The following is a 27921-nucleotide window of genomic DNA, read 5'->3' on the forward strand; positions in this document are numbered from 1 at the left end:
AAGATCTGCAAACTCAAGCAAAACGAGGAAGACAGGGAAGCTTAACATCTAATCCTGGGGCGACGACACTGCAATCCTAAGGAGGTCTGCTCATTTTTCGAGCGAGTGTCCTTCCCATCCTAGGGAAGCACACTGAACGTATACTGGGATGACTGGGGGTGGGCCAGGAAGGAGGGAGCCGACGTTTAGAGACCCCGCGATTCAGCACAGAGCGGCCCAAAGCCTCCCACTCTGAGGCAAAAGCGAGGAGCCGGGCTGTCCTTCCGCCGGCCTCTCTCGCGAGAAGAAGCGAAGCCGGGAGGCGGCGCTGAGGCGCTCCGGGGCTCCGGATCGTCGCCTGGCCGTGCTTTCCCTCACCCGCCCGCCCGTCCTCGCTGGGGAAGCGTCGGCGCCTGCCCGGGGGCGCCCTTCCTTCATGCCTCTGAGGCCGGGCCGCGCCGCCACGGAGCGGGCTCGCCGGCGTCGGCGCTCGGGATGGCTGAGGCCGCGGAAGCGACCGCAGGAGGAGGAGGAGGAGCGGCCCCGGCTGAGGTCCCGGAGGGGCTGAGAGGGGCGGCCTCGGCGGTAGGGGAGGGAAGTAAGTACGCTGTTGGAGTGGGGGCAGCTAAGGGACCTAGAGAGAGAGAGGGGGGGGTTCCTTCTCTCATCGTCCTCCCCCCCCCCCCCAAGAGAGAGTAGAGTCGTTCTCCGGGTGCGGGAGTTTTCGCCTCCTCCCGAAAGCCGAGGGCGGACGGCGAAACTTCCCCATCTGTGTCCCTTGCTCCACTGACCTCTATCTCGCCTGCCCTACTTTTCCAAGTCTCGTTCCGCGCAGCCTATCTATAATGCGGTGCAATCGTTATAAACGAATCAGTTCTCTATTGACAAAAAGGGAAAACGAGTTCCTTTGTAACGAATTCGTTATGAAGGAACTCGTTTTCCCTTTTTGTCAGTGGAGAACTCATTCATTTATAACGATTGCACCGCAATTATAAAGATGCTGTGCGGAATGTACACATTCTGCTGGCTTTAATGCGCGAAGTCCGGGGAGTTCGGGAGCAGGAATAAAGGCAAGGGAGAGGTGGGTCTCCTGGCAATGCCGGTGGGACATGAGCATCGCGTGGGAGATCCTGAGCAGAGTCACTCCACTGGAACGTCGTGATTTTCCTGGGTTGGTTTTCAGCCTGATCCCGGAGCTCAGATGTGTCCGTGGGTTTACACTGGACACTGGAGAGACTTTGCGCCAGATGTGGAGGAGCCGCGGTTGTAAACCCCTTGGAATCTTTGCGCTTATTCTGGAAAAGGTCTGCATAGAATGGCAAATTTGCAAGATTGAAAAAATTCCTCTGGAACTGTCGTACTAAAAATAAAGGTTGGATTCATCGGTAACGAATTAATATCGCATTGTTTTTGTCGTCGGTACTGTGTTTTCCGTTTGAATATATTGAACAGTACTTTACATATTTACTGGTCCATGGTATTTGTGGGAAACGTTTAATGTTAGGTTTTGTAGCGGCATTGTAGAAAGGCTGCAAAATTGCACCTAGGTAGACTTTTCTTGATTGTGTGTGCTGGGATGCATAAACAACACTTTTACTGCCTGACCTGATTTACTGTTGTCTGACTGTCATAAATCCTTTACTGATTAGGTCTGCAATATGTTATTTATTTGCTTGATTGATAGTCTGCCTTTCTCCCCAATGGGAACCCAAGGAGGCTTAAATTATTCTTCATTTGGATCTTCATAGCAGCCCTGTGAGGTAGGTTAGACTGAAAATGTATGACATCACTCAGCAAACTAAGGATTCAAACCTGAGTCTTCCAGATCCCTTCCAGGTCCAACACCCTAGCTAGCTACTGCACCACACTCATTGTCAGTATGTGCTTGTTTTATCAGGTCTCCATCTTTTAAATTACCACTTTTACACCTTAATGGTTTGATAGTTGTATATGTGTAGAAATAGTTTCATGACATGTTGGGTTAATTCATATTTTAAAGGTTTTTAATTTTTTAATTAATAGTCTCTATTTGTGCTATATGTGCTCTATTTGTATTCTCAAAAAAGGGGGTTGAGGAGCAGAGCTTCTTCCTTTTTAGCTCTTCATAATCTTAATATTAGTTTTGTGCTTTTAACACACAGTTATAAGTCTCCTATACCTGTCACTTACACTTTACATTGTACTGGCAAAACTGTGCCCCAAACTGGATAGTCCAGTCTAGTTCAATTTCAGCAGCTAAATCAGGTTTGGCCCTGGTTAGTATTTCAAAGGGAGACCACCAAGAAATACTAGGGTCTTGGCACGGAACAGATAATGGCAAACCACCTTTGATTGTCTCTTGCCTTGAAATCCCCACAGCCTGGGTTGCTGTAAGTTAGCTGTAACTTTACTGTAAAAAAAGGAAAAACCGTGCATGGAAGGTTTGGCTATTGAAAAGTAGGTCCGGGGGCAGGAAATTTAATTTTCAGACTGGTGTCTTGCTTCCAGAGGTTATGATGGGATGGTTTTATGTTTATTGTATTCTACTGACAGTGACCTTTTAGTTTTCCAGAACTGTCTTTTAAAGGCCAGCATTTAGAGGTCCTACGAGTGACCTCTATGAGGGGGAGCCTTACTCCCTTTTGCTATTCCAGAGCCAAGAAAGGGGTTCGGAGCGAGTGGTGGCTGTGACATCAAGACTTGGCATTGTTGGACTGGGGATCTGGCTTCAAAATGTTCCTCTTGTAAACCAGAGGATTGTGGCAATATGATTTTATGCTTATTATAGACTTAAACTGGTAAATATTGGGTAGGGCCGAAGAAAATTAGAAATTCCTCGAGACAGGGACATGCAAAAACATTTTGTTTTTAGTAATAAAACACATCCAGGATAGAAAATGAATTACATTATTGGACTTTATATACTAGATATATTCTATCTAGTTTGCATTCTGAACCAGCCCTAGTCAAACTTTCTAATCACTGTTGGTTCTGAATAGGACCCCAATTCTGTTACTGTATTTCACTTGTCATTTCGTGAGGGAGTGCTCAGGATTTACTCTTACTGTAGTTCAGAATCTAAAAGAACAAGGACAATAATTTAAAAGATTGTTGTTAACCATCTGAAAAATTAAATGTAGTGTAACCTCTCTTATTGGATCCTGGTTTAAAATAAAATCTTCTTATTCTGATTCTTATCCTTGTCGTAACTCTCTTGCCACATGAAGTGCTGACATATAAGGAGATAATTCCACCCTCACCCCGTTTTCAATCTGGGATATGTTAAAGGGTTTGTTGATGTGTTTCTCCTGAATTTTAATTTAAGAGAATATCTAGGAAAAAATTGTTCATTGTAGGATGAACGGATGGAGTTTAGCAGATATAGTTACCTATCGAAACTGCCTGACTGAAATCTTGCTGATGCATATGTTTTTATTTATTTAAAATGTATTTCCCAGCCCAGAGGCTTTTGGGGCACTTACAACAAAATACTGTAGAGGAGGAAAAAAAATGAAAAAATATTGAGCATGCCAAAACCTGCAGCAAAATTAATCTAAAACAGTGTAACCATACTAAAAACTAGGTCAACTGGAGAACAGCCTTTACAAACCATATAAAAGCGGGCAGCAAATTTAAACAAAAGCAGACTGGCAGAGCAATGATCGACTCAAAACTAAATATAAATTATCTGACCAATCCAATACAATAAATGTAAAACCACAAGTAAAGCTAACAGTGTAAGTCACAACTCCACCAGTCGTTTAAAAAGAAGTATATAATGACTGAACAGAGTCATCTTTACTTTCCTTTGAGAGCTTACTGGGTTTCATACCAGGCAAATGGCTGAAAGGGAAGTGTGTGATGATCAGGGAATGGGGTTTTGCCTCAGGTTGAGATGTTGGATAAAAGGAGCTGGAGCTCCCCCAGAAGTGGGAGAAGGGGTTTCTTTCAGCTGGTAACAGCTGAATGATTTATTGGGTGGGTGAGTGTGGGGACAGCATTCCTGCCTTTGGGTCACTCAAGACCCTGAGTGAGCTCTAACAGGGAAAGGGCAAGAACAAACACAGGTAGCAGGTTTCTGAGTGTGTGCAGTTGTTCAAAAGAGAAATGTAGCAACATCTTGGAAATGGAATTTTCTGATTCCAAAAAGAGCAAGGATGAGAGATAGCCTTTGGAAACAGTACAGATCTAACCGGAGAGTCACCCAAGCCTTGAAATCTCACAGAGGCAAAAGGAAAAATATAAACATGTAAATTATCTAGAATAGATAATAGCAGTAAAACCTATTGTATAAACACAGTGGGCTCTACAAAGCTGTTGGTGGGTTAATGGCATCCACTGAGGAGACCAATCCCTTGTGCCTTTCCTTCCCCCTTGACCTGCATCACTTGGAAGTGAGTCATATCTGGTGATTGGCTAAGATAAAGTTGTTGCTATCACGGCTAGCCTGGTATATAATAGGATAGCCCTTAGCCTTCTGCTGTGATATAATCTTTTTTGCTGCTCCACCAGCATGAATAGGTCAGAGCAGCATGGGATTACACCCATTGAACTGAACATGTGTTAGGACTTGGATCTTCTTTGTTTAGGTTAATTGAAACTGGGTACATGGGTTTAATTTTCAGGGGAAAATTGAGGCTCATCCCCCCTCATCCAGGTAGGTATGGTGAGGATCTCAGGAACTTCTCTTACAGGTATAGAGAGAACGAGTCACAGGTTGTTCTACTAGCTGGACTAGCTACTATATATATACTATCTGACTGTGAATCAGCCATGACAGTTTTTCTGGAATATCCCATCCTCCTCACTGTTGGATCCTTCTTGGGTTGTGGTAATATAGACAAACCTTTTAAACTTAGATACAGAAAAAAGGGGGATTTTTAGGAGGGGTAACAATAGTAGTCCATCTTGCTTCTCCTGCGGATGGAAGTAAAGTACAACGTATATCTGATGAAAGACACCTCTGGAAGTTAAAGTTCGATGTTAAAGGTCAGATCAGCAACTTAAATTGAACCTGGAAGCATTTCCATAGTTTACTCTGGAAGAAACATCGGAAAATGTGACTTGTGATAAATTCTGTTATGCCAAAAATAATAAAGCATGTAACAAAATAAAGGCAATGGCTATAATGTATTCTTCTACAATGCAAGTAACTAACTTGTGACCAACAAAATTCTGCCGCTTACTACTATAAGTCTGCACTCTTGGAAGAATATTATACACAACATAAAATCTGCTTCTTGTGATCGAATTTTGGGAAAGATTACTGAATAGGTGGTTGTGATTCAACATTAGATGCTCCTGAGTGAAACAAGTTTTATTCCAGCCTAAGCTTGGGGGACTTCCTTTGTTTTCTCATGTGAACCATTTTTAGATCAGGCAACACATTATCTGATCACTGCAACTTTCTGTGCTATAGATCACCAAATTCTACCAATGAGACTTTAAAGGAACAGGCAGTGATTTTGACGTTTGTTTTTAAAGAAACATCTTGTTTGCCCCATACAAACTGAAATTATCTGAGGGAGCACTGCTTAGGATACCGTCATTTGCAAGGTAAAATTCAGCAGGATATATAGAGTGGGACTTCTCTGTTCTGGCCCTAAAATTGTGGATCTCCCCTCCCCCAGAAAACCTGCCAATGCTTGACTGTCTAGGATTTTAGGGAAAAATCCCCCCCCCCCGGAAGAAATGCCTGTTTATTGTATGTGATGACACAGCTTAGATGGAGGATATTGTTGCTATAAATTAAATGTAAATGAATTTTCAGTTCATTCTGTTGGGTTACATTTTAATAATAATTCATATTTAGCAGTGTAATATAACGAAAACAAATAGGACCAGCACTTGTGACATTTTATTTAAAAATTCTTTGCTATATAATACCAGATAGGGATGGAATACATGGATAGAAAATAATAAACAACTTTCCCAACTCAGCTGCATCTTAACTACATAGTGATTAGTACAAGAGAGACCAGAAGTGAAAGTGACTGGGGAAAGAAAGAGTAATAATGTTTACACAAAGCTCCCCCTTTTTCCGTGTACCTGACACAAGACACATCTTCATTGATACCCAATGGTCAAACAGTCATTTTACTAATTATGCAACAGATACCTACATTTTTGATACCCTATTTGTTGCAAGATAATTTAGTCACAGCAAACACGCACACAAACAAATCTGACACATTTAAGAAGCCCAACTATTTTGTAAGTTGATTAACTAGTTTTTAGTGGTGTTCCTACTGAGAATCTGATGTTTACCTTTCAAGTACTGTAGAATGACATGGTGTGGTTTGAAATGCCTGAATTGATGATACAGGGTTTTGCCTTCCCGCCTTCCTTCCTTTGCCAGTCTTTGTTCATGTGGCAAATATTCCCTACCTTATTTTAGCCACACCCTCTTTTTAGTCAAGTTACTGCATGATTCTAGTCAGTGCTGAGTTTCCATCTAATCTGAACATCCAAGTAAAGATCATGCAGTTCATGGTTTATACTATGAAGTAGAAGACTAGAATTAAATTCTAATTCTGCGAGCCTTTGTCTCATTTTGATTTTACTTGTGCCTCTGACTTAACTTCTGGAGGATGTAAATAGCAAAGTATGGAAAGGTTTTATTTGTTAATTTAAAATATTTCCATTCTTCACTTCATACAATGAAATGCATAAGATTACTTACAATACCATTTGAAACAATAAATACATAAAAACATAATAAACAGCCAACTATTAGATAAAACTATGAAAGCATTATCAACAATTAGAGTAGAAAATGTATAACACACTTCAAAGACTGCTGGTCATACAATAATCTCATCAGTTATGGAGTATTTTTAAAAAGATGAAAAATAATCTATGTAGTAATTAGCCCCTGATGAGAAGACTATAAAATCAGGACGTCTCTGACAAAATTTTATGGTGTAACAGCTGAATAGCTTCGAGGAGTCAAACTGTCATTCTCCAAGACTGCAGAATTGGTGCCAGGAAACGTCTAGAATAGCAGGCTCTTCCAGATGAAATCCATACTCCCCATCAGCCCCTACCAGCATGGCCAATTGGCCATGCTGACAGAGGCTGATGGGAATTGTAGTTCCTGAACATCTGGAGAGCCGCAGGTTCCCTACCCCTGGTCTAGTAGGGGTAGGGAACCTCGCGGCTCTCCAGATGTTCAGAAACACAATTCCCATCAGCCCCTACCAGCATGGCCAATTGGCCATGCTGACAAACTGATGGGAGTGCTATTCCTAGTATCTGGGCCCTCCTGACCTCTAAGCAGAGGCCTTTAGTCTTGTTGAGCCTGTGTCCCTTTTTGAATGGCAAGAACATTCGAGTGGGTGCTGCCATAAAATGACTGCCATGGGGCAGAGGGAACAGTTACAAAATATTAGGAGATTCAGGCCAAGCCTGCAATGGTGAAGACAGCTCTTTCAAAGTTGATGGTCCACAGCCACATAGATGAAAGAAGAAGAAGAAGAGTTGGATTTATATCCCCCCTTTCTCTCCTATAAGGAGACTCAAAGGGGCTGACAAACTCCTTGCCCTTCCCCCCTCACAACAAACACCCAGTGAGGTAGGTGGGGCTGAGAGAGCTCCGAGAAGCTGTGACTAGCCCAAGGTCACCTAGCTGGCGTGTGTGGGAGTGTACAGGCTAATCTAGTTCCCCAGATAAGCCTCCACCGCTCAAGTGGCAGAGCTGGGAATCAAACCCGGTTCCTCCAGATTAGATACACGAGCTCTTAACCTCCTACGCCACTGCTGCTCCTGGTGCTGCTCCTGGTGATAAATTTATTATGAACATACTGTTTTTTTTTTAGTGTGGGGACAGAAGTATAAGAGCTCATTCTGTGTATGAGTCCTTTGTGTGCAATGGGTTTAATAATGCCTTATAGATTGGAAAAACAAACTATGCATGGGAATCACGGATCAGGCCCTTGCTGTGTTCTGCCTCCACAGTCAAGTGTAGAGATAAGGTTGCTTGAATTTTTATTTGGTTTGGTCAACATGCCTTACAATTTTGTAAGCTGACTCCTTTAGATTGTAGTGGGAATTCTACTAGATCTCCATCTGTACATCTCAAGGATTTTCAGTGTTGTGCAGCTCAAGACCAAGTTTAAATTTCTGACAAATCTGTAATATGACTATAAAGGGAAATGCTGTGGGAAAGGAGAGGTAGTTGAAATGCTGGGATGTGTATGTGAGATTGAAAACTGGTATTTTAATTCTTACTGAGTTGTGAAATACATGCGTGTAACCATAATGTGAATAAGAAAAGGCAAAGACCAGTGCTTTTGATGATGCAAGCGATCAAACCTTGGATACTTTCCTGGAATTATACTGACAGTTGGTTTTCTGGGCTATGTGGTCGTGGTCTGGTGGATCTTGTTCCTAACGTTTCGCCTGCATCTGTGGCTGGCATCTTCAGAGGTGTACCACAGATACCAGCCACAGATGCAGGCGAAACGTTAGGAACAAGATCCACCAGACCACGGCCACACAGCCCAGAAAACCCACCACAGCCAGTTGAATCTGGTTGTGAAAGCCTTCGACAATATACTGACAATTATTAATTCTACATCCATTGCAAGTTAAGTTGTAGTGGCTTAAAGCATGGCAGGGGCAGAGTTAAGTGCTTGTTTGCTGGTGTTTGTGGTGGTAGAGCTCTGCTTTATTTGTTTAAACCTATATTAGGGCCACCTGTTTGAGATGTATTCTTTGGCATGGTTTGCTTCGTTCCTTTCATTTTAGTCAAAATAAATAGAATAGGGCTCTGCCTCCTTCACCTTGGATATATTTTCCCTATTCACAGATGATCTTCAGATGGAAGGAACCCCAGACATTTCCTCTGTCGTCTCAGGCCTTATGCCTCCCATAGCAAAGCCTGGTGCTACCAGTTTAGCCAATGCATTTGTGGTGGAGTTTCCAAGGAAACGCAAAGGAAGTGATTCTGATAACCAGTAAGTGAGATGATTTACATTTTTCATTACTAAAAAAGGACATGGTCATACAAGCTTCTCTTCATTAAATGTATTAATACCGGGTTTAGCAAATCCCAGGAGCCAGGTCACCATAGTAACTAGAAATTTCATTGTTGCAGCTCCTATTTTTAGCAGTTTTTGTAGTGTTGCTCTGTGAGCCTATTTCAACATCAGAATATTTTGTTATATACTGTAAAAATGTATACATGTGATGTTCTTGTAATTGGTTGTTTACATGTTAACTCTCACATCTGTACATAATAATAGCAAATAATAGCAAATACTATAGCATGAATTAACTTGATCTTCATTGCCAGTTACACATCCTTATACTTCAGAAACTTTTCTAGCTGCTTCATGGCTGCCCTTCTCAGTCTCAATCTCCTGATTTATATACTGCAGTATTTTTGTTTTAACTTTAATAAACTTACAATAAACTGTGAAGAGTTCAGGATTACAATTTGGCAGCAAAAACTAGAAACTATCTATCTGTCGTTTGTCTGTCATCTAATCACATTTAATATACCTCCCCATCCCCAAAGGGCTCTGGGTGGTATACAATCAATCATAAAACATCATAAAAACATCCTGAATTTTACAAGCAAAAACCTAATAGCAAAACATATCAGATGGCAAGCTCTACCTAAACTTCCCAGGTGGCCCATCCTATCTTCATATAGGGGAACGGCACACACATCAGCGGCTGTCTCCCCGAAAAGCCCAGTGGAACAACTGTGTTTTGCAGGCCCCATGGGTATTAAAATTATGGGTATTAAAATTCAAAATCCAATGACTGAAATGGAAGTGTGGGAGGAGGAGAATACCATTGGGGCCAGCTGCCTGAGGAACAGAGAGCAAGGAAAGAAGGCTGGGACTAGTTATTGGGTTGGGTCCAGTGAAGTTAGAACTGAGACAGAGTGAAGCATATCAGAGACAGGCTTGTAAGTCTGGGAGTGCAGTGAACTACTTCGATCAAGTCTGGGGGTCAAGTGCTGTGCTCTTGGCTTCCAGGACATATCTGGTCTCATTCTGTCAGTCTCTACTCCTTCTCCCCCACACCCCACAGGTAGAAGCGAAATTTGTTGCAGATATTTCCTGGGCCCCAAGCGCTGCTTCTCAAGCAAAGAGCCACAAGCAAAGAGCCGAAGAGCTACATACATTTATATTTGCTTTTCAAATACTCCACAAATCCCAGTTACCTGTTAAAGACATCTCTAATACACATCTCTTCTTGCTCCAATATGCTACTCTGAAGAGAGCTTGCTTTTAAAAAATAAAAGATACTTGCTTTTCTATTGTACTGACTTCTCTGTATGTTAATGTTTTTTAATTTGTTTAACTTCTCTTTCCATAGGTACACAGGTGACATCGAAGCTGATGATCTCCAGAGCAGGTATTTTGTTTATTTGCTGTCCATATTTAAATTCATTTAGGGTATTGTGCTTTGGACAGTGATCAGAGATGGAACAATTGTGGAGTCTCTATGCAGCTACCTGTCACTAAGGTCACTAAGCAAGTTTGCTTACTTCATATTAGTGTACACAAGATGAAAAGTAACAGCCTAATTCATATTGGGAGGCAGCTCAGCAGTGGCTAGGAATGGCGTGGTGAAGGTGGTTCTGTGCCACCTCCAATGGAGCTGCAGGTGGTGAAACAAACAGTGGGGAGAAAAACCCCCAGTGTCACCCAGTCACCCTTTGAGGAAACATACTTACACCATGTATTACTGTGCTGCAAGTCTGAGGGGTACGCTGGGGATGTTCCCAGGCTGAAAGTCCAGTAGAAGCCAACTAAAGTGGGCTCCACCCCCAGGAACACCCCTAGCCTGCCCCCAGCCATTCCAGTTTCCACTTTTAGGCTAATGCAGCTGTACAGGTGGCAGGCTGTTCCCGGTTGAGTGCTGCCAAGCTGTGTGCTGGCCACCCACTATCCTGTTTACCCTGCCCACCAGCATAGGTGCTACTTTCTCCGGCGGGGTGGGCAAACGCAGTTCTAGGAGCCACTCGCCTCCCCTCTGGATTGGGCTTCCCATGTCATTGTTTGTTTGACAGAGTCATTCAGAACTTGAGAACTACACACCTTCCAGAATTCAGCTAATTACAAGGCACAAAAGCAAAAGATCATTCAGGGACATCCTGGCGAGAAACAAGGTCATATCTTCTTTGTATTAAGCTTAGATTTAATTGTAATTCAGGGCATTTGCTTAAAATAGAATACTATATCTATTGTGTTATTAAAAATCTTAACTTTATACAACTATCTGTAGTATTTTATTCATTCTGCGTAACTCTATGTGGTATTTCATTTGGCCTGGATACTTGTCTTCTCATTGATTTGTGTATAAGTTTTTCTCCTTCCATCTCTATCTGTGAATCACAGAAGTAATATGAATGTATTCGTGATGTTCACGTGATTAAAAAAAGGCTCGCTGTGTTTAAACTTGTTCAGCTGTATTTTTTCTATACATTTAAACAATAGTAGAAGAGCAATGTGATTGGCACTGTTGCCCCCCCCCCCTTTATTTGAATAAAAGTATTATTTAAAAAATGTTTTGTGCTTTCTCCTGGAACTGACTGGCATGCTTTAGTGCTGTATTTCAGAAGAGATCTCTAAGAATTCCAATATTTGAGACAGATTTATGCTATAATAAATAGTATCATCTGGTCCATCTTTCTGCCTGTTACTAAATCTTGCATTTATTATCCTAGGAGTGAAGATGAAGAACATGTAAAAATTAAATATTTCAGGTATTGCTACTTGCAAAAATATATTTTTATATTAGAAATTTTGCATTATGATGATAAGCGTTTATATCTAATCTGCCTGTAGCGTTAGCATAATGTCATAGGACATAACCCCACCACAGCTAAACACATTTTACGTTCCAAGTATGCGCTTGGCAGTCTCCTGTTAAAATCAACAAATTTAAACATTGCACTTGCTCTACATTGTGCCCTGCATTGGTAATGTATGAGAACAACCTTTGATATGGTGTTGCTGCTCATTTAGAAAGAGATTCTTGAAGATCAATATTAACTGTGTCCTCTTGGAAGCTTCATGGCCCTTTCTGGGAGGGCGAAAGAGCTTGGGGGAGTGGCACGACCTCACACCAGTGCATTTGCCTGCTCTGCTGTGTCAGGGGAAGCTTCAATGGCACGGGGAGTAAATGAACTGGTGTCCGGCTGCTCCTCAGCTCTGTAATGGCAAAACCCAGGAGTTGGGGACACTGCAGAGTAATGCTGGCATCCAGTCAGAAGCCAGGGTGGGGGGCAGGCTGACTTTAGTCAGCTTCCAGTGCTCCTTTGGTTTCAGAGCACCCCCTTCTCCAAGTGCAGTCTCATACTACTTAAAGGAGTGGAGTAAACCATCGCTCAGGGGAGCTTTTTGTCAGCTAGTGAATGTTTCCTTTCTTTTCTTGGTGGTTGCATTGCCAAACACTTCTTTGGTGGCAGTCTGGTGGCGCCATGGCCAGCCACCTTGGATTTGTGCCTCCCCCTTTGGATTGGACCACCTTTTCTGTGAGTGTATAGTTCCCTGGGTACAGTTTAGGCACACAAAGAAAAGTGTGCTTAAGGAGATTGTATGCCTAGACAAACTCAGGTGAAGATATACAATAATGGCTGAATCTCTTCGGAGGAAAATGTTTGAGTGATAATAAATATGAGAACATTTCAACATATATAGAAAGTTTATAACATCTTGTGTCCATTTCCCTGTAACGACAGAGTTGATTTGTAGAAGAATGTTTGAGTTTCAGGGTGGCATACCTTTTTCATTTAACTGGTTTCATTGTTTCATATTGATAGTGGTCAAGTATGGTACATACATTTTTTTAAGAAAATAAAAAAAATCTTCACTTACATTTATTTAACAAAAATAAATAATATGTTTCAGTAATTTGTGGCATTAGAGGCAAGCTAGTGGAAATGTAATTTTGTGGTACATTTTTCTTAGGGAGGCTCATAGCCAAACAGAAAAGCGAAGAAGAGACAAAATGAATAACCTGATAGAAGAATTATCTGCCATGATACCTCAGTGCAATCCGGTAGCACGTAAACTGGATAAACTTACAGTGTTAAGAATGGCTGTGCAGCACTTAAAGCTGTTGAAAGGTGAGCTACAAAAGATCCTGTCTTTGAATTTTATAATAAACATTTGTTTTTCCAACCTTTTGAGGAAGATGGGGATAAGGTTGTCCTGTGCTTCCTGATGGTTGCTGTCTCATCTGAATGTATCAACTCTGAATCAGGCACATAAAATGTCATGACAGACTTAATCTAAATACTTTTTGGAAGTAAGCCAGTTTTCTCAGTTACAAGCATGAGACTCACAAATTACAGTCATCTATAATTTGATTTATTTCTTAGTCCACTTTCTACCTTTGCTCATTAAACATTATAAATATTTATTTGTTTACTTCATTTATACCCTGTCTTTTTTCCTAATGGGGACCTCATTCTTCCCCTCTATTATTGTTTTTACTTGCAGAATAATATGACTTTCATGCCAGTTTACATGAAAAATGAACAAGGGTGCCAATTCTCAATGAGCTGTTCATTTATGTTTGTTTGTGAATTAAGGATTGTGAATGAGTAAACTCTGTGCTCGGTTAAATCTAACATAGACCCATAAACTCCTCTCTTTTTTTAAGGTTCTAGTAGTTCTTACTCAGAAGTCCGCTATAAGCCTTCATTTTTACAAGATGATGAACTCCGACATTTGATCCTTAAGGTAAGAAAAATGAATCCAAGATCAGTTATGTCCTTAAATACCACTGACCCACAATGGATCAGAAAATGTGAATTCTGGGTGGTGCTAGAGCTTTCCCTTAAATCTGTGTATATGCGCCAGAGGGCCTAGGAGGAAATATGGAGAATTATCATTTTTTTAATGTGCTGCCTTTGTCAAAACCATTATTTTGTGCATTATTGAACATGGTGCTTTGATACAAGAGCATTTATAGTTAATTGAACGACTAGCATCAGACTTTCAAACAGATGGAGGCAGCAGAGCTTGATAGGCACTAAGACCCAGGTGGAACATTCTTTAACAAAGAAGGCATGTTGAGGTCTGTGGCAGACAGTGACGAAGGGGCATGAACTGCGCCCGGGACATGAACTGCCCGCGCGCCCCCTCAACACCCCTGGAACGCCTCCCAACACTCCCAACACGCCCCCCCCCCACACGTGACTGCAATGGTGGCGCCCAGGGTGAGCTGCCCCAGATATCCCCATTGCAGCTCCTCCTCTGGTGGCAGAGGCATATACAGTCTACTAACATCTTTTTGTGAGGCAGAGTATAGCATAGCAGTAAATGTGGCATTGAGATGTAGGTTGTGGTTAGCTTAGACACAGTGAGAGTAAGCTGAGTGCTGCTGCAACCAGTACCTCAGGGTATCATCTCTTGCCATGGGACAGAAAACTAACCCTATGCAAAAAACAAAATTGTCTGACGTGCTACTGCTTACATTTATTTTGCTGTCATAACAATGTGGATATTTAGATATTTCTGCTACACTGTGACAGGGAAGTACAGGATCAGGTTTTTCCAGTATTAGCAAGAGCAGGGGTGATGAATAAATTGATAGTTTTGAAGATAATTACAAAAACTGACTAGCTTGTGGAAAAGGGCTGTATTGAAACTGGCAAGTGGATTTGAATTTAAGAGGTTATTGGAGAGGCAGGAAATAATGAAGTGAGAAATGCAAATGGATATTCTCTTCAAAAAATACTGATATTGGATGTTTTGGCATGCAGGAGTGGTAATAAGCTTAATAAATTTAACCTGTTTCCAAAGTGGTTTCTACAAAATTATGAAAACTGACCAACCCCCCCCCCCACCCCCCCACTAGCACTTGAGAGGAACCACTATCCTGTTCACAAGTATTTAAGAGAAAATTGCTTAGTAAACATCTATAGGATTATGCTGCAAAAGTCAAGTGGAATATTATAACCTGAAAACTTACAGATTCCTGTCCTTTCTCTTCCTTCCCTCTCCTGTGTCCTGAAACTGACTTTTTCCTGCCCATATTTGCCTTTTAGTATGTTCAATGTGTGATTTTTCCCCCTTTAATTTATAGGCTGCAGATGGGTTCCTCTTTGTGGTTGGATGTGACAGAGGGAAAATCTTGTTTGTTTCAGAATCAGTTTCCAAGATTCTTAATTATGACCCAGTAGGTGATACTGTTTTGTGGATTTCATTTAACATGCCTATGTTCTTTTCCTAGCTAGAACATGCCAGTGTTCTTTTCTTAGCTAGACTGATAGTTGCTTATGGAGCAATTTAGAGCCAGAAGAAAGTACAAGGGGAAAGGATTAAACATTTCCTCACTCAGTGTTACTTTCCCAATCAAATTCATTGTTCTACAGACTTCTTTGATATGAAGAAAAAATTGTCAGAAGATCGGATCATGGGTCTTCTAAATCATGTTTTGTCTGAGTGTTTTGAATCAGTGAGCTAGCCAGAGATATTGATGCCCAGGGGATGCCCACAGTATTGATCTCCAGGGTGAGAGGGGTATGAGTCTCCACAATGCTCCAGATGAGTGATTAGTCCCTCTGAGTCTGGGATTTCTCCCACAGCCAAGGTTTCCTCGATGTATAGTAGAGTGCCAAGCATCAGGAAAGGGAGAAGTGAGCGGATGCCTAGAAATTGGTAGTATGTTTGCCCAATCCTTTTAAAGAAGTTGATACTTAACCTGTGTGAGCCATAAGCCAAGCTCAAAAAGCAATGGTGGATAGAATTACATAGAATTACATAGGAGCAGCAGTGGCGTAGGAGGTTAAGAGCTCGTGTATCTAATCTGGAGGAACCGAGTTTGATTCCCAGCTCTGCCGCCTGAGCTGTGGAGGCTTATCTGGGGTATTCAGATTAGCCTGTACACTCCCACACACACCAGCTGGGTGACCTTGGGCTAGACACAGCTTCTCGGAGCTTTCTCAGCCCCACCTACCTCACAGGGTGAGGTACCAGCTTTAAAAACACATGAACAAATAAAAACCCATTAATTAAAACAGAGCATAAACACATGAACGAACCCATGAAAAAGGGTCAATAAGGATCAGTGAGGAATGTGCTGTTGGAAGAAGGTGGAAGGGAACAGGTGAATCTCCCTGGAGGGGAAATTCTGTTATTGTTGTATTTAAGTTTGTGAGCCTCCTCAATCAAGTCTCTGGAAATGCTGTTCCTCCCATTTAATCTGACCATGTCTCAGGTCTGTCCTGACCATTTTTCATAACCCCTTCAGAAACTATGGCAGGTTGACATGACTGACAAGGTCTCATTGGTTGGGGCAGGGGAGAAAACTAATGGTCTGTCCCTCCTTCAGCTTAATTGAGTAATTCTTTGATCACAACACCTCCCCAGCCAGGGGCGGAGCGAGGGGGAAGTACGCCCGGTGCATGCGCGCACCGTGCGCCCCTTCAAACCGCTGTTCTGCCCCGGAACGCCTCCACGGGGGTACCTGCCTGGTGCGTCGCGCACCCCCGCTGCCCCCTTGGCACTACGCGTCTGTCCCCAGCCCATTGTTTATCTGATAATGATGCAGTCACTTCTCTCTACAACTTTAATATTTGTGAATGTAATTTAAAAAATAATTAACTTGCCCGCTTGCACGCTTCCCTGAGTTTCATTTAGAATACAGTCTGTTTGCTTCTGGACTACATCCTTAAATTAAAACCAGTATATCCAATATATCTTGATTTAGTCAAGTTAGATAATCGGAGTTATTATTATAATAAGGTACCTTTAGTACTTAATGAACTCTGATTATCATAATTTATATGTGTGTTTGGGGAGGGGATGACTAGTGAATACACGAAAGCTTGAAAGTTAATAATGTAATCTTCTGCTAGGCTACTTTGATTGGGCAAAGTCTTTTTGACTATCTTCATCCAAAAGATGTTGCCAAAGTGAAAGAGCAACTTTCATCTTCAGATGCTTCACCAAGAGAAAAGCTAATAGATGCCAAAAGTAAGCATATGCCTAAAAATACTTTGATTTCACAATTGTGTAATACATGTTTACAGAACAATTTATTAATTAGGGTGTTTGCAGATACATTCCTATAAACATAATTAGTATGAACAAAATATTAATGAGTTTTGGCAATTTATTGACAGTTAAAAACCATTTCCAGAAGGCATGTTTTTCCATAATATTAAATCAGCAATGTTACGGTTATGAGATGTATGGCAAGATCTTGAATGTCTATTTTTCCCTAGGCATACTAGTTTATTTTTCTTGTATTCAATAGATCTTATCAGTAGAAAAGACCTGGTGTGGTCAAGCTTGGGATAAAATGCTTCAGTACCAAGAATCACTCTGCTCTGAAAATGTTAAGTGCCAGTCCTAATATAACCACATCTTATTTCTATCATAAAAGTATTCTTTACTTTGCAGATGATTTTGAATGAATATTGTCTTGATACTCTTATCTTCCTCTACCAAATTACAGACGAAAGTTGTGTGGCCCTTATATTTAACTCTAATAAAAATACTATACTGTGCATTCCCATTAGCTAAAGTTGTGAAACATCTTGCTACTATTCTTGACTCTGTCTAGCATGTTTCTTCATTTTTAAACTTTAGCTCATTAAAGATTTTTAAATAGCTAACTACAACAGTTAAATTTTTAGAAGTAATCTGAAAATATGCAAGTTAGTGTAATCGCAAACAGGTTTTCATATCTCACAATTGATTTGTATGTTCTTCTCCTTTTAAACTTCAAAAGCTGGGTTGCAAGTCCATACTGATTTTCAAGCAGGATCATCTGGCCTGCATTCTGGTGCTCGGCGGTCATTTTTCTGTCGAATAAAATGTACAAGAAACATTGTGAAAGAAGAAAAAGAGCCTTTGCCAAGTGCAAAAAAGAAAGGTATTTCTTGAATTAGGGAAAAAATGGCTATTTCAAATGCATCATCTTTAAACAGTAATATGAATATATATTCTACTGTGTGTACTTGCACACAAGCCCTTGTAAATAGGCTTGCCAAAACGTGAGGGGACAATAAAAGAGCTTAACTTACAGGAGGAAAGGAACTGGTCACGGTGTTATTAGCAGCCCAATCCAGAGGAAGAAGAAGTTTGGATTTATACCTCACCTTTCTCTCCTGTAAGGAGACTCAGGGTGGCTTACCAGCTCCTTTCCTTTCCTCTCCCCACAATTGGCACCTTGTGAGGTAGGTGGGGCTGAGAGAGTTCAGAAGAACTGTGACTAGCCCAAGGTCACCCAGCAGGAATGTAGGAGTGTGGAAACACATCTGGTTCACTGTGATGGCCAGGGATGGCACTGCATCCATGCCGCCATGCTACCGCCAGTGTAAAATGTAACAAATTTAGATTGGTTAAGATTTTAGACTAATTACACTACAAATCTAACTGCAGTGTTACGGATAGATTTGTAGGGATTGTTTCTTTAGGCTAACATTATATCTGATCTTTTAGGGAAGACAATGAAAACCTGTTTTGTGTTTTGACTAAATTAGATCATAAAAAGTACTGTACTGTTCATTGCACCGGGTATCTGAAGAGCTGGCCTCCTAATGAGGTGGGAGTAGAAGAAGAGAATGATGCAGAAAAAGGCAGTAGTAACTATAACTGTCTTGTTGCTATTGGGCGATTACACCCTTACATTATTCCTCAAAAAAGCGGAGAAATAACGGTGAAGCCAACTGAATTTGTAACGCGTTTTGCCATGGATGGAAAATTTGTTTTTGTAGATCAACGGTAAGCATCTTCAGTTTTTAAAATTTGATATAATCTCTTATTAGTTGGCTGAAGTTTTCAGTGACTTGGAATGCCAGCTTTTGTCTCCAGGCCTCCTACTGAGTTACCAGCACTTGTTAAAATAGCTTGAAGTCTACTACCCAAAATAAAGTATTTTAGAGCATTGCTTGTTAATTAACAGCTGTATTTAATTTAACTTAGCAACTTTAAACAGTGTACAACTTCAGAAAGGTAACTGGTTGTCTCTATTTGGCAAAGTTTCCAGTATAAATAAATAACTCGCAGCTTCAAACTGCCACCTAAAATGTGATGATTTTACTCTGCCATTAGAACAACCTTGTAACTCTCTTATTACCGATATGTTTTCTGTTATGCTGGTGTTTAAATTTTAGCTCTAGTGCCATTTCATTTCATATACAAACATCTGTGGCTTTTGCTATGCATTTTTTGTTTAGAATAAAATATTACAGAGTCTCTTGTATGTTCATAAATCTATTGTGTTTTTAATATTTACTTACAGGGCAACAGCAATTTTAGGTTATCTGCCTCAAGAACTTTTAGGAACTTCTTGCTATGAGTACTTCCACCAAGATGATCATAGTCATCTAACTGATAAACACAAAGCAGGTACAGCACATCCATCGCTCCTTAGTTAGTTTATTTAGCATGGCCTACTACTGTAATTGAAAGGTGCGGGAAACCTCTTTGAATGCCTCATATTGAACAGGCCAGGATAACAAACAAACAAATACATAATTTATGGATTAATAATTCTGTTACCCAACTATGGGCAGAGTTTCCGTTCCTAGGATACTCCCACATTCTTGGAGATGGCTAGTGCTGAATTCAGTAAAGATGTGGCAAAGTGTTCATCTGCAGTCACGTAGTTAACTCTTGGATTTTTGCCGTGTTTAACAGAATCGTGTGGGAGGTTTGTGTGGGTACAAAAAACTCTAATTTATCTTCCAATGTTATACTTAGAACTAATAATGGGGTGAATGCCAGTAACTACAGATATTTCATAGTAGAGGAAGATCTACTCTCTGAACTTCCTGATCCAATTCACGTGGAATCACACATCTGTGACATTTCCCTGTGCTGAGTCAGACCAGTGGCCCATCTACCCGCCCCCCCCCCCATTATAGCATTAATGTAGTCTTATTCCATATAAACAAGTAATGGACCACAAGGGCCATCTCATTTCCCACTGTATCACCCTCTCCTATTTCTTTGTTCCCTTCCACGGCAGCTCCCAAAGCCTCTCTATTTTTGCGGTGTCCTTTTTTTTTGTTTCTACCCCCCACCACCCTATCTTTATATCCTGTCCCCGGTTTTCAGTTTTCCCGGCTTCCCTACTCCTGGCAGCCTTTCTGTAGGAAAAGGCTGGCCAAGTTGTGCTATGGCCTCTAGCACTGGGCTCATCCCAGTGGTGTTGCAGCCACTGCTAGTGCCAGGCCAGCCCCAGTGGCATGATGGACGCCAGTGGGTCTGATTCGTTTTAATCCCTCAATGTATTTTATTTATTTTTTAATTTTCAGCGAGGGGTTCAACTCTGATTTCTTTCAAGTTCATAAAGAAATTTCCCTCCCTCCTTAGTCTGTCCTGAGTTGCTGCTCTATCCATCATATCCTCTACAGTTCAGTTTGGAAATAGATGTATTGATATATAGATAGAAAATAAGGGAGGAAAAAACTTCCAATAGCTTCTACAACAACTATAGCATATAAACATCACTGACATGAACTATTAAATACCAGAGATGCCAGCTGCCTTCAGTCCAAATGTCCTGGCACTTTAATAGAGTCTTTATGGGATGTTACTTACTGGGGGATGTTATTTACTTTCATGCTCTTAAAAGGTTCAACTGCTTGTTTTTCAAACTTTAGGCCTCTATTAAAGGGACAAGATATTTTTCTCCAGGACTGTTCAAAACCCTATCAAATACAGATACGCATTACAGGAGTAGATTCTGCACTAGTTAGTTTTGCCTGGTCCATGTAGTTGGGCAGCCTGGTAAATATATACTTGCCTAACACTTTTATTTTGTTAGTTAGTATTGTGGAAACGTTTTTCTTTTCTGATGAGAGAGTGGCACGGAGCGCAGCCTGACAGATGGCAGTCAGAGTCCACCATAGTAGTTTCTAGGTTGCTCTCATTCACAGCATTTAGAATCTTGTTCAATGCAGACTCACTTTATGACCTTGAGCTAAGTGGGAATCCAAGTAACCTACGTGATGGGGTGAGCATTGGGATGAATGAGAAACATTTAGGGGCCACAGTATAATATATTACGAGCTGTATAAACTGGTGATGCAGCAGTTACCGCAGAGCTTGCTTACAGTCTACTGTGCTCAAATATGTGTTTCTTTTTGTAGTGCTGCAGAGTAAAGAAAGAATATGTACAAATTCCTACAAATTCAAAGCAAAAGACGGTTCTTTTGTCACATTAAAAAGCCAGTGGTTCAGTTTCGTAAATCCATGGACCAAAGAACTGGAATATATTGTGTCAACCAATACAGTTGTTCTGTAAGTTCATGACCACATCAAAGATCTATTTTTTTGTAAAGACTTAAGTCCAGAAAACTGCCAACATCCAAGGTTGGGTTGTGCATCCACTATCCATTGCGAATATTCTTAGTGTAAAAACAGAAGTAGTTTGATATGTATTACCTGTCACTTGCTTAAGCAGCATACTGTGTTATCTGGCATGCTGGTTGGCACTGCCTACTCCCAAGAGGCTTTGAGTTCCAGCCATAGGCACTGCCAGTTTACTGATGGTACAGTGATGAGGTCCCTAGCTCCCTGTCCCAGTCAGCATGTGGTGGGATTAAAGGTCCAGGCTTGTTAAATCCTCATCCACTGGGGGGTGGGGGGTGGGGCGGCGGCAGGGAGGTATCTTCTGATCTCCCATATTGCTTGAATGCTGCAAGGGGGGTACACATTTTGGCTATGGCCATGGGGGCAGCGGGGGGGGGAGGGGCACACACAGTCTCATGCCCCTTCATGCTGTCATTCAGCTGAAAGATGGTAAAGTGAGTGGAACTGCATTCTGGCCCTGGGCACCACCTGTACTGCCTCCCTGCTGTTAATGCCTGTGCCGGGAGCCCACCAGAACTTTCTGCCTGCTCCTCATCTAGCTGCTGTCAGGCTATGGAGGAACAGGCAGTGAGGCCCTGTTTCATTACCTACCAGAGAATGCTTGTGTGTTGGAATTCCCTGTATATTTCCTTGGTATATACCAGGGAAAAGTCCATGGGTAAACAAAACACACAAAGCATACAAGAGCTGACTAACAGAAAAGGGAACAAGTTGGATAGGGTTTCAGGCATGGGTGATAGTTACAAGTCTTGAAGAGGCGTCCAGGGAAAGCAGTGCTACAGAGGAAAATGACCAGCATTTCCATAAGCAAAAGGAAGAACCCACACACAAGTGGGAGGGGGGTGCAGACAGATGAATGGCTAAAGGACAGATGATTGGCACAATGAATGGTCAAAGGACCAATATTTATACCCCAAACCAGGTCCTGAGGCAATATGAGGTGGGTCGGCAGGAAAGCAGGAGACAAGAGACAAAGAATTGATTGCTTTGCCAGGGTTCCAACGAAAAGAGAGGAGAGGCTTGAGGAGTTGTCAGGACCCAAGAGAATGCCTGGGCTATTCTCTTGAATACTGACTGATTGCTGGGATGGGTGCAGATAGGGTAAGTAATGGTCTGCTCCGAGCGCTGATTAAATCACCTTAAGGTGACACAGTGGGATTAACTGGCCTCATTGGTCCGGGGCAAAGTTCAGCAGCCAACCACCTTCCTGCCCAGACTGGACACACAGGATGAGACCCAGAACTCAGAGAGTGTGTTAATGGAAGGAAGGGTCCAACTCTTACAGTCCATTAGCTCAGACGCATACCTGCCAGGGGGATATGTGTGGTCACAGGTTTTGCCCCTGGGTGCCATTTTCTGCTGGAATGCCTCTGCACTAGCTTTAAGTGCAGCTTTTTCAGAACAAACAATTAAGAATTAGAATATGGGTTTCTGAAAAATATAACTCTTTCACTTACATATTCTTTTTTAGAGGCCATAATGAGCCCAGTGAAGAAACACTGCTACCCTGTAGTTCCCTGTCTTCAGAAGGCAAGTTCAGTTTCTTGTTGTGGGAATAATATGTATTCTTCCCAGAAAGGGTATTGAATATAATTCAGACAGTGTTCTGTTTTATGTGGAAACTACATTTTGGCATGCTTCCCAGTGAAGAGGGAAAATCAAACCTGGTTCTCCAGATTTGAGTCCATCATTCCAAACCACTACACCACACTGACTGTCAGTATAAATTCCATTAAATTAGTTATAAGTATGGCAAATGAAATTATGAATATGTACAACTGAAAAAGCAAGAACGAAATCCAATTTCTGTAATGTAGGCAAGGAAAAGACATGAGTTTAAATTGTCAGTATGGGAAATAGTCTAAAACTTTTTTTTCTCCAAATATAGACGTGCCAAAACCATCATTTCTTGGTGTACCAGGAATGTCTACAGGAACTATTCTTGGGGCCGGAAGCATAGGAACAGAGATCGCAAATGAAGTCTTAGATTTGCAAAGGTAACTCTGTTAGTTACATGTTGCTGAAATAAAGCTTCTCATCAGAGATCGGGGATGTTGTTTTTTAAGTGCAGACATAACATATATCTTCTTCATATTGATGACTTTTTCTGTACTGCTTTGTGCTTGTTTTCAAAAGTTCTTGACACACAAGGCCACTTCTAGCATAAAGGGTAGCTGCTGAGTTCTTTAACTTTCTTGGTTGATTTCCTTATTTGGTAGAGGTCTCCTTTTGCTTCTTAATTAACAATGGATTGTAGAGCTGACCTAGACAATCAAGTCTACATATCCTCTGTTTAAACCAAGCAGCCATTTGATTACCGGTATTCATTCTGAATTTAAGGATCTCCTGCAACTCAATGTGATATGTATTTTTGAAACAAATGTGATGGGACTTGGTAAAAAAAGGGAAAGGGATAGGGCAAACACCAAGTCATTACTAACCCATAGGGTGACATCACATCACATTTACTGGGCAGACTTTGTTTACGGGGTGGTTTGCCATTGCCTTCCCCAGTCATCCACACTTTGTCCCCAGCAAGCTGGCTATTCATTTTACTGACCTTGGAAGGATGGAAGGCTGAGTCAACCTTGAGCCAGCTACCTGAAGCCAACTTCCATTGGGATCAAAGCTTTGATGTGAGCAGAGCTTTGACTGCAGTACTGCAGCTTCCCGCTCTCTGCCATGGGACTGACGATATTGTAATTAGGATTTATAAAAGATGGATTTGGGTTTCTCGTGGCTTCTGAGGAGCTGATTTCACTCTGTTGCAATGTTTATGGTACAATCCATCTTGCTTTTGCTGCACTGCCCTCTACTTGTGTAATCCTCTTTATACTTTGTTTTAAGATGACATGCCTTAGATGTTCTCCTGTTTGCCTTGTTGTGTAGATATTTGAACTTTTTCATAATTTGTAATCTGCCTCAGTCTTGATGAGAAAAGCAGGCAAAAAATAAAAATACTCAAAAATGGTTTTGGTTTTACAAATCAAATGTCACACTTCTGTTGCATGTACTGCCTTTTGTTTTTATATAGATTACATACGTCTCCACCTCTTGGCAAGTTAAGTCCGTCAGATCTTATGAGGAAGTCTTCTTCCCCAGTTACAGCAGTAATGTGCAATAATGTGAGTATCCGTAAAACATTAGACTCCAACAAATATTACTATTGAGGAAACCAGTAATTGGATTTGATCTACCTTACTGCTGCTTTGCTACTGTGTCGCAAATGGCAACAACTCTGCAAATTTGGAAGCTTTTGTTAATGTACATTCAGAGATTGACTAGCATGAAAGAATTTTATTTGTACCATAGTAATTTCAGGGACATATTGTCTTAACTTGTCTGCCTGAATTTTTTCACATGACTACAAACTGCTGGTTGAATCAACAATCCATCCTAATACATAATTGGCTAAGGAATGGAATGAGTCAACGACTCACTCCTTTCCTAACCATTCAGGACACAGGACTCATTTCCAGCTGTGGAAGTGAGTCCTGTGCTGCAGTTGTTTGGCAGTGCCAGGCCTGGCAGGGCATCAACTTATGGCTGCCTACCAAGCCTGGAACCAGCCTCTCCCTCACCCCTGCCTGCCCTCTCCTAGCCCCCAAAGACAGGCTGGGCCAGCAGACCAGTGGTGCATGGCCACCCGCTGCCCTGCTGAGCCCGGAATTACCCTCCCCAGCCATCCCTCTTCCCGTCCCCAAGACAAACCGGGCAAGGCCAGTCCTCTGCCCCCCTTCCCCCTCATTTAGGCCCACTGTATTCCTTACCATACAGCTGTCTTTACTGGTAGGTACTAATTCTGAGCTAGGTATACTAGATATACTAGGTTACCGCTAGGTACCTTTCCTGAGCAGCTCTTCTAAAAGCTTTATCACACACAGTCCAGCACTGAGTAAATGCAATTTAAATTCATTAACTTTAAACAATCTAAAACTTCAAAAAGACAAAGGCCATTGGAAATATTTGACAAATACAGAGCACTGTCACTTGCAGCTTATCAATTATTTGGAACCTAAGTTTTCCATAATATAATTGATTGGTGTCCATTTGTATCCATTTTGTTTGTCTTCTCAGGTGCCAAATAAAGAACTGATTCAATTATGTCCTTCTGTGATGGAAGATCTGGAAACTCCAGGGCAAAATCCGGGCACTATTTCATTTCCTAGCAATACATCTCTTCTCAGTAAGTTATCCTTATTATTTATTTCAGTGAAATATATTTTCAGCCTTTGAAGTAGTTTGTGTAGCTTGCAGAGCAATCCGCTAGAGTTTCTCCGGTCTAAGCCAATTGAAGTCAATATGTTTAGACTGGCGTAACTCCGCATAGGACTGCACTTTGGCTTTGCTTTTGCCTATGTGCTGGTTTATATGAAAAGCCTAGATTGAAAGAAACTCTGAAGATGTGCTCTGTGAATGTGCAGTCTGACAGGCTTGGAACCCATCTGTCAATCCAGAGGTACTTTAATTGAGTTCCCTGTACACAGAGCTTCAAAGCTTAATCTGTTCGTTGCTCAGTTCTATTTAATGTCTGAGAATATTTGTCTACTTATGGTGGGTCAGGTGGTATATTTAAAAACACAAACCTTAACTCATTTACCAGAGGAACCGCTCATCTTCTCAAGATGGTGTATCCATCACAAACAGCCCACAACAGCAACTTGTCCAATGTTAAAAAGCTCAGGGTGGCTTAGTCATGTGACTTCAACTGCCCAGTTTAAATCCACAGGTGGTTGCCTAGATATTCAGGAGAGCATAGACGAGGAATTTTCAGATTAGCTCATCAACTTTCTTTCCCTCTTTTTTTACAAAATAGTATTGCTGCAGGGTATAGGAAAGCTTTGGTCTTTGTAGACTGAATCAGCTTTAATTCAGATATGCTGGCTGGAGCCATTTGGTAATCTGCCAATATTGGCTGTTTATGAAAATGACTACAAGATAAGAATCTGATTTCATTATAGGATTTGTCCATTTTCAGTGCAAAAGTGGCTGTTTTGTCTTATTTTAAGAGTTTAAATATGTATAAAAGGAAAATGTGGATGTTATCCCCATATTCTTTTTGCCTTTAGAAAACTGAAAAAGAATCAGTTGGATTAAATAACTTAGCATCTGCAAAGACCCTTGCATACTTTTTGTGTATTTACTGCATTATGTTAATCCTAAAACCTTCTAAGAAGAAAGTTCAGACTGCTAAGATAGCTGTTGTGGTTTCTCTGTGCACGCTCTTAATTTACTGAACAATGTTTCCCATTGTTAGAGCTATTCATATTTATCTGCCTTGTAAGCACTTACATGGAAGTAAAAATAAGATGTCAAAGTTCTTCTCTCCCCCCAAGTATACTGTATACTTGTATGTAAATGGCAAATTATAGATTCTGTGTTGAAATGTTACTGTTGTGCATTCCTTGTTTTTTAAGGTGACCCCACTCAGTTGGATTTTGAAAGTGACACTACCATGGCTGCTCTTATGAATTACTTGGAAGCCGAAGGGGGTCTGGGTGATGCAGCAGATCTAAGTGAGATACAGTGGACCCTCTAGTTGCATTTCTGCATCTGAGAAGCAATGCAAACAGCTTTTAATGCACAATAATTCTTCATCGTCAAGTACTGTATTGGTACCTCTTAAGGCTTTAATTCATATTTACACTATTATATGTATATATTTTTAAAAATACCTGCCTTGTTCATAAAGAAATCAGTTTAGCTGCATATGTTGAAAATATGAGATTTTTTAAAAGACCACACACAACCTCAGCTTGTTACTGATACAAATGGTGACTGGAGCGCTTAAAACATGCTTATATTTTTACTGAAAAAATCCTGAAGTAGAATATATTGCAAAATAGGCATAGGATTTTTTGTTCTGAAATGTTCTATTTTTTAAAATATTTATTTAAGTTCCTAATTTATTAGCGTTGCTTCAAAAATGTCTCTACTTGAGTAGCGTTAGATGTTTTAAAATGTCCATTCCTGTAGTATTGTAGTCTGTTAGATGCTGTATTTTAACTACAAAACCTGGGATCAAGAAGTAGACAGTGAAGCTTTTGTTAAAAGGACCAATCATCATGTTCAAAAGGAAAAATGCATTGTTTTGATATGAAACCATTAGAGGCAGGTAGGAGGTAAGAGAACCTGTACTCCATATATCTCATTACATCTGACATTGGCAGCAGCCAGACAGAACATGAGGCACACCAGGGATGTAAATGTTCATATCAGGCACTGTTGTGACAATTGCAGATGGCTCTATTAGAACCTCTTAAAAGAGACAGAATCGATGACTATTGGTACAAAGATTAAGATAGAGGTCGGGATATGGATTGAAATAAACAAGCTCAGGAAAAATTGGACCATAAAGGCCTTTAATCTTAATTTTTGAGTGTAAAACCATGACATCTTTGAGTAGGATGCATGTACTGAAGTCCTTGCTTCACAAATGAACCTTCAAGTTTCTGTGAGGCTCTTCTGGTTGTTTCAGTTTTGACTTGTGAAATAGCTAATTTATGTATGCCAGACAATAGAGATCGGTATTCCTGTTTCTGATTCCAGAAGCCTTCTAAACTACATGAAGAATATGGTCCTCTAAAATGGTCTACTGTTTTTGGAGTTTGATTGTGCAAGAAAACACATCTTCACACACTCAATGCTAAACTTCAAGTTC

The 27921-nt window shown here is 41.0% G+C and overlaps 1 protein-coding gene across 1 annotated transcript; it reads left to right on the plus strand.

The window, feature by feature from the left end:
- Window positions 1-232: 232 nt before the first annotated feature.
- ARNTL2 (aryl hydrocarbon receptor nuclear translocator like 2) lies at window positions 233-27605 on the plus strand. The gene is made up of 17 exons (XM_048501055.1): window positions 233-577; window positions 8768-8915; window positions 10291-10329; window positions 11645-11683; window positions 12891-13048; window positions 13588-13667; window positions 15016-15108; window positions 16790-16907; window positions 17668-17811; window positions 18422-18662; window positions 19183-19289; window positions 21038-21188; window positions 22732-22790; window positions 23149-23257; window positions 24295-24385; window positions 25338-25446; window positions 26678-27605. The coding sequence occupies exons 1-17, from the start codon at window positions 475-477 to the stop codon at window positions 26797-26799; spliced, it is 1911 nt and encodes a 636-aa protein (XP_048357012.1). The 5' UTR covers window positions 233-474; the 3' UTR covers window positions 26800-27605.
- The last annotated feature ends 316 nt before the right edge of the window (window positions 27606-27921 follow it).

Source organism: Sphaerodactylus townsendi, linkage group LG06, assembly GCF_021028975.2.
Source record: "Sphaerodactylus townsendi isolate TG3544 linkage group LG06, MPM_Stown_v2.3, whole genome shotgun sequence".
In the NCBI taxonomy this organism is placed as follows: domain Eukaryota; kingdom Metazoa; phylum Chordata; class Lepidosauria; order Squamata; family Sphaerodactylidae; genus Sphaerodactylus; species Sphaerodactylus townsendi.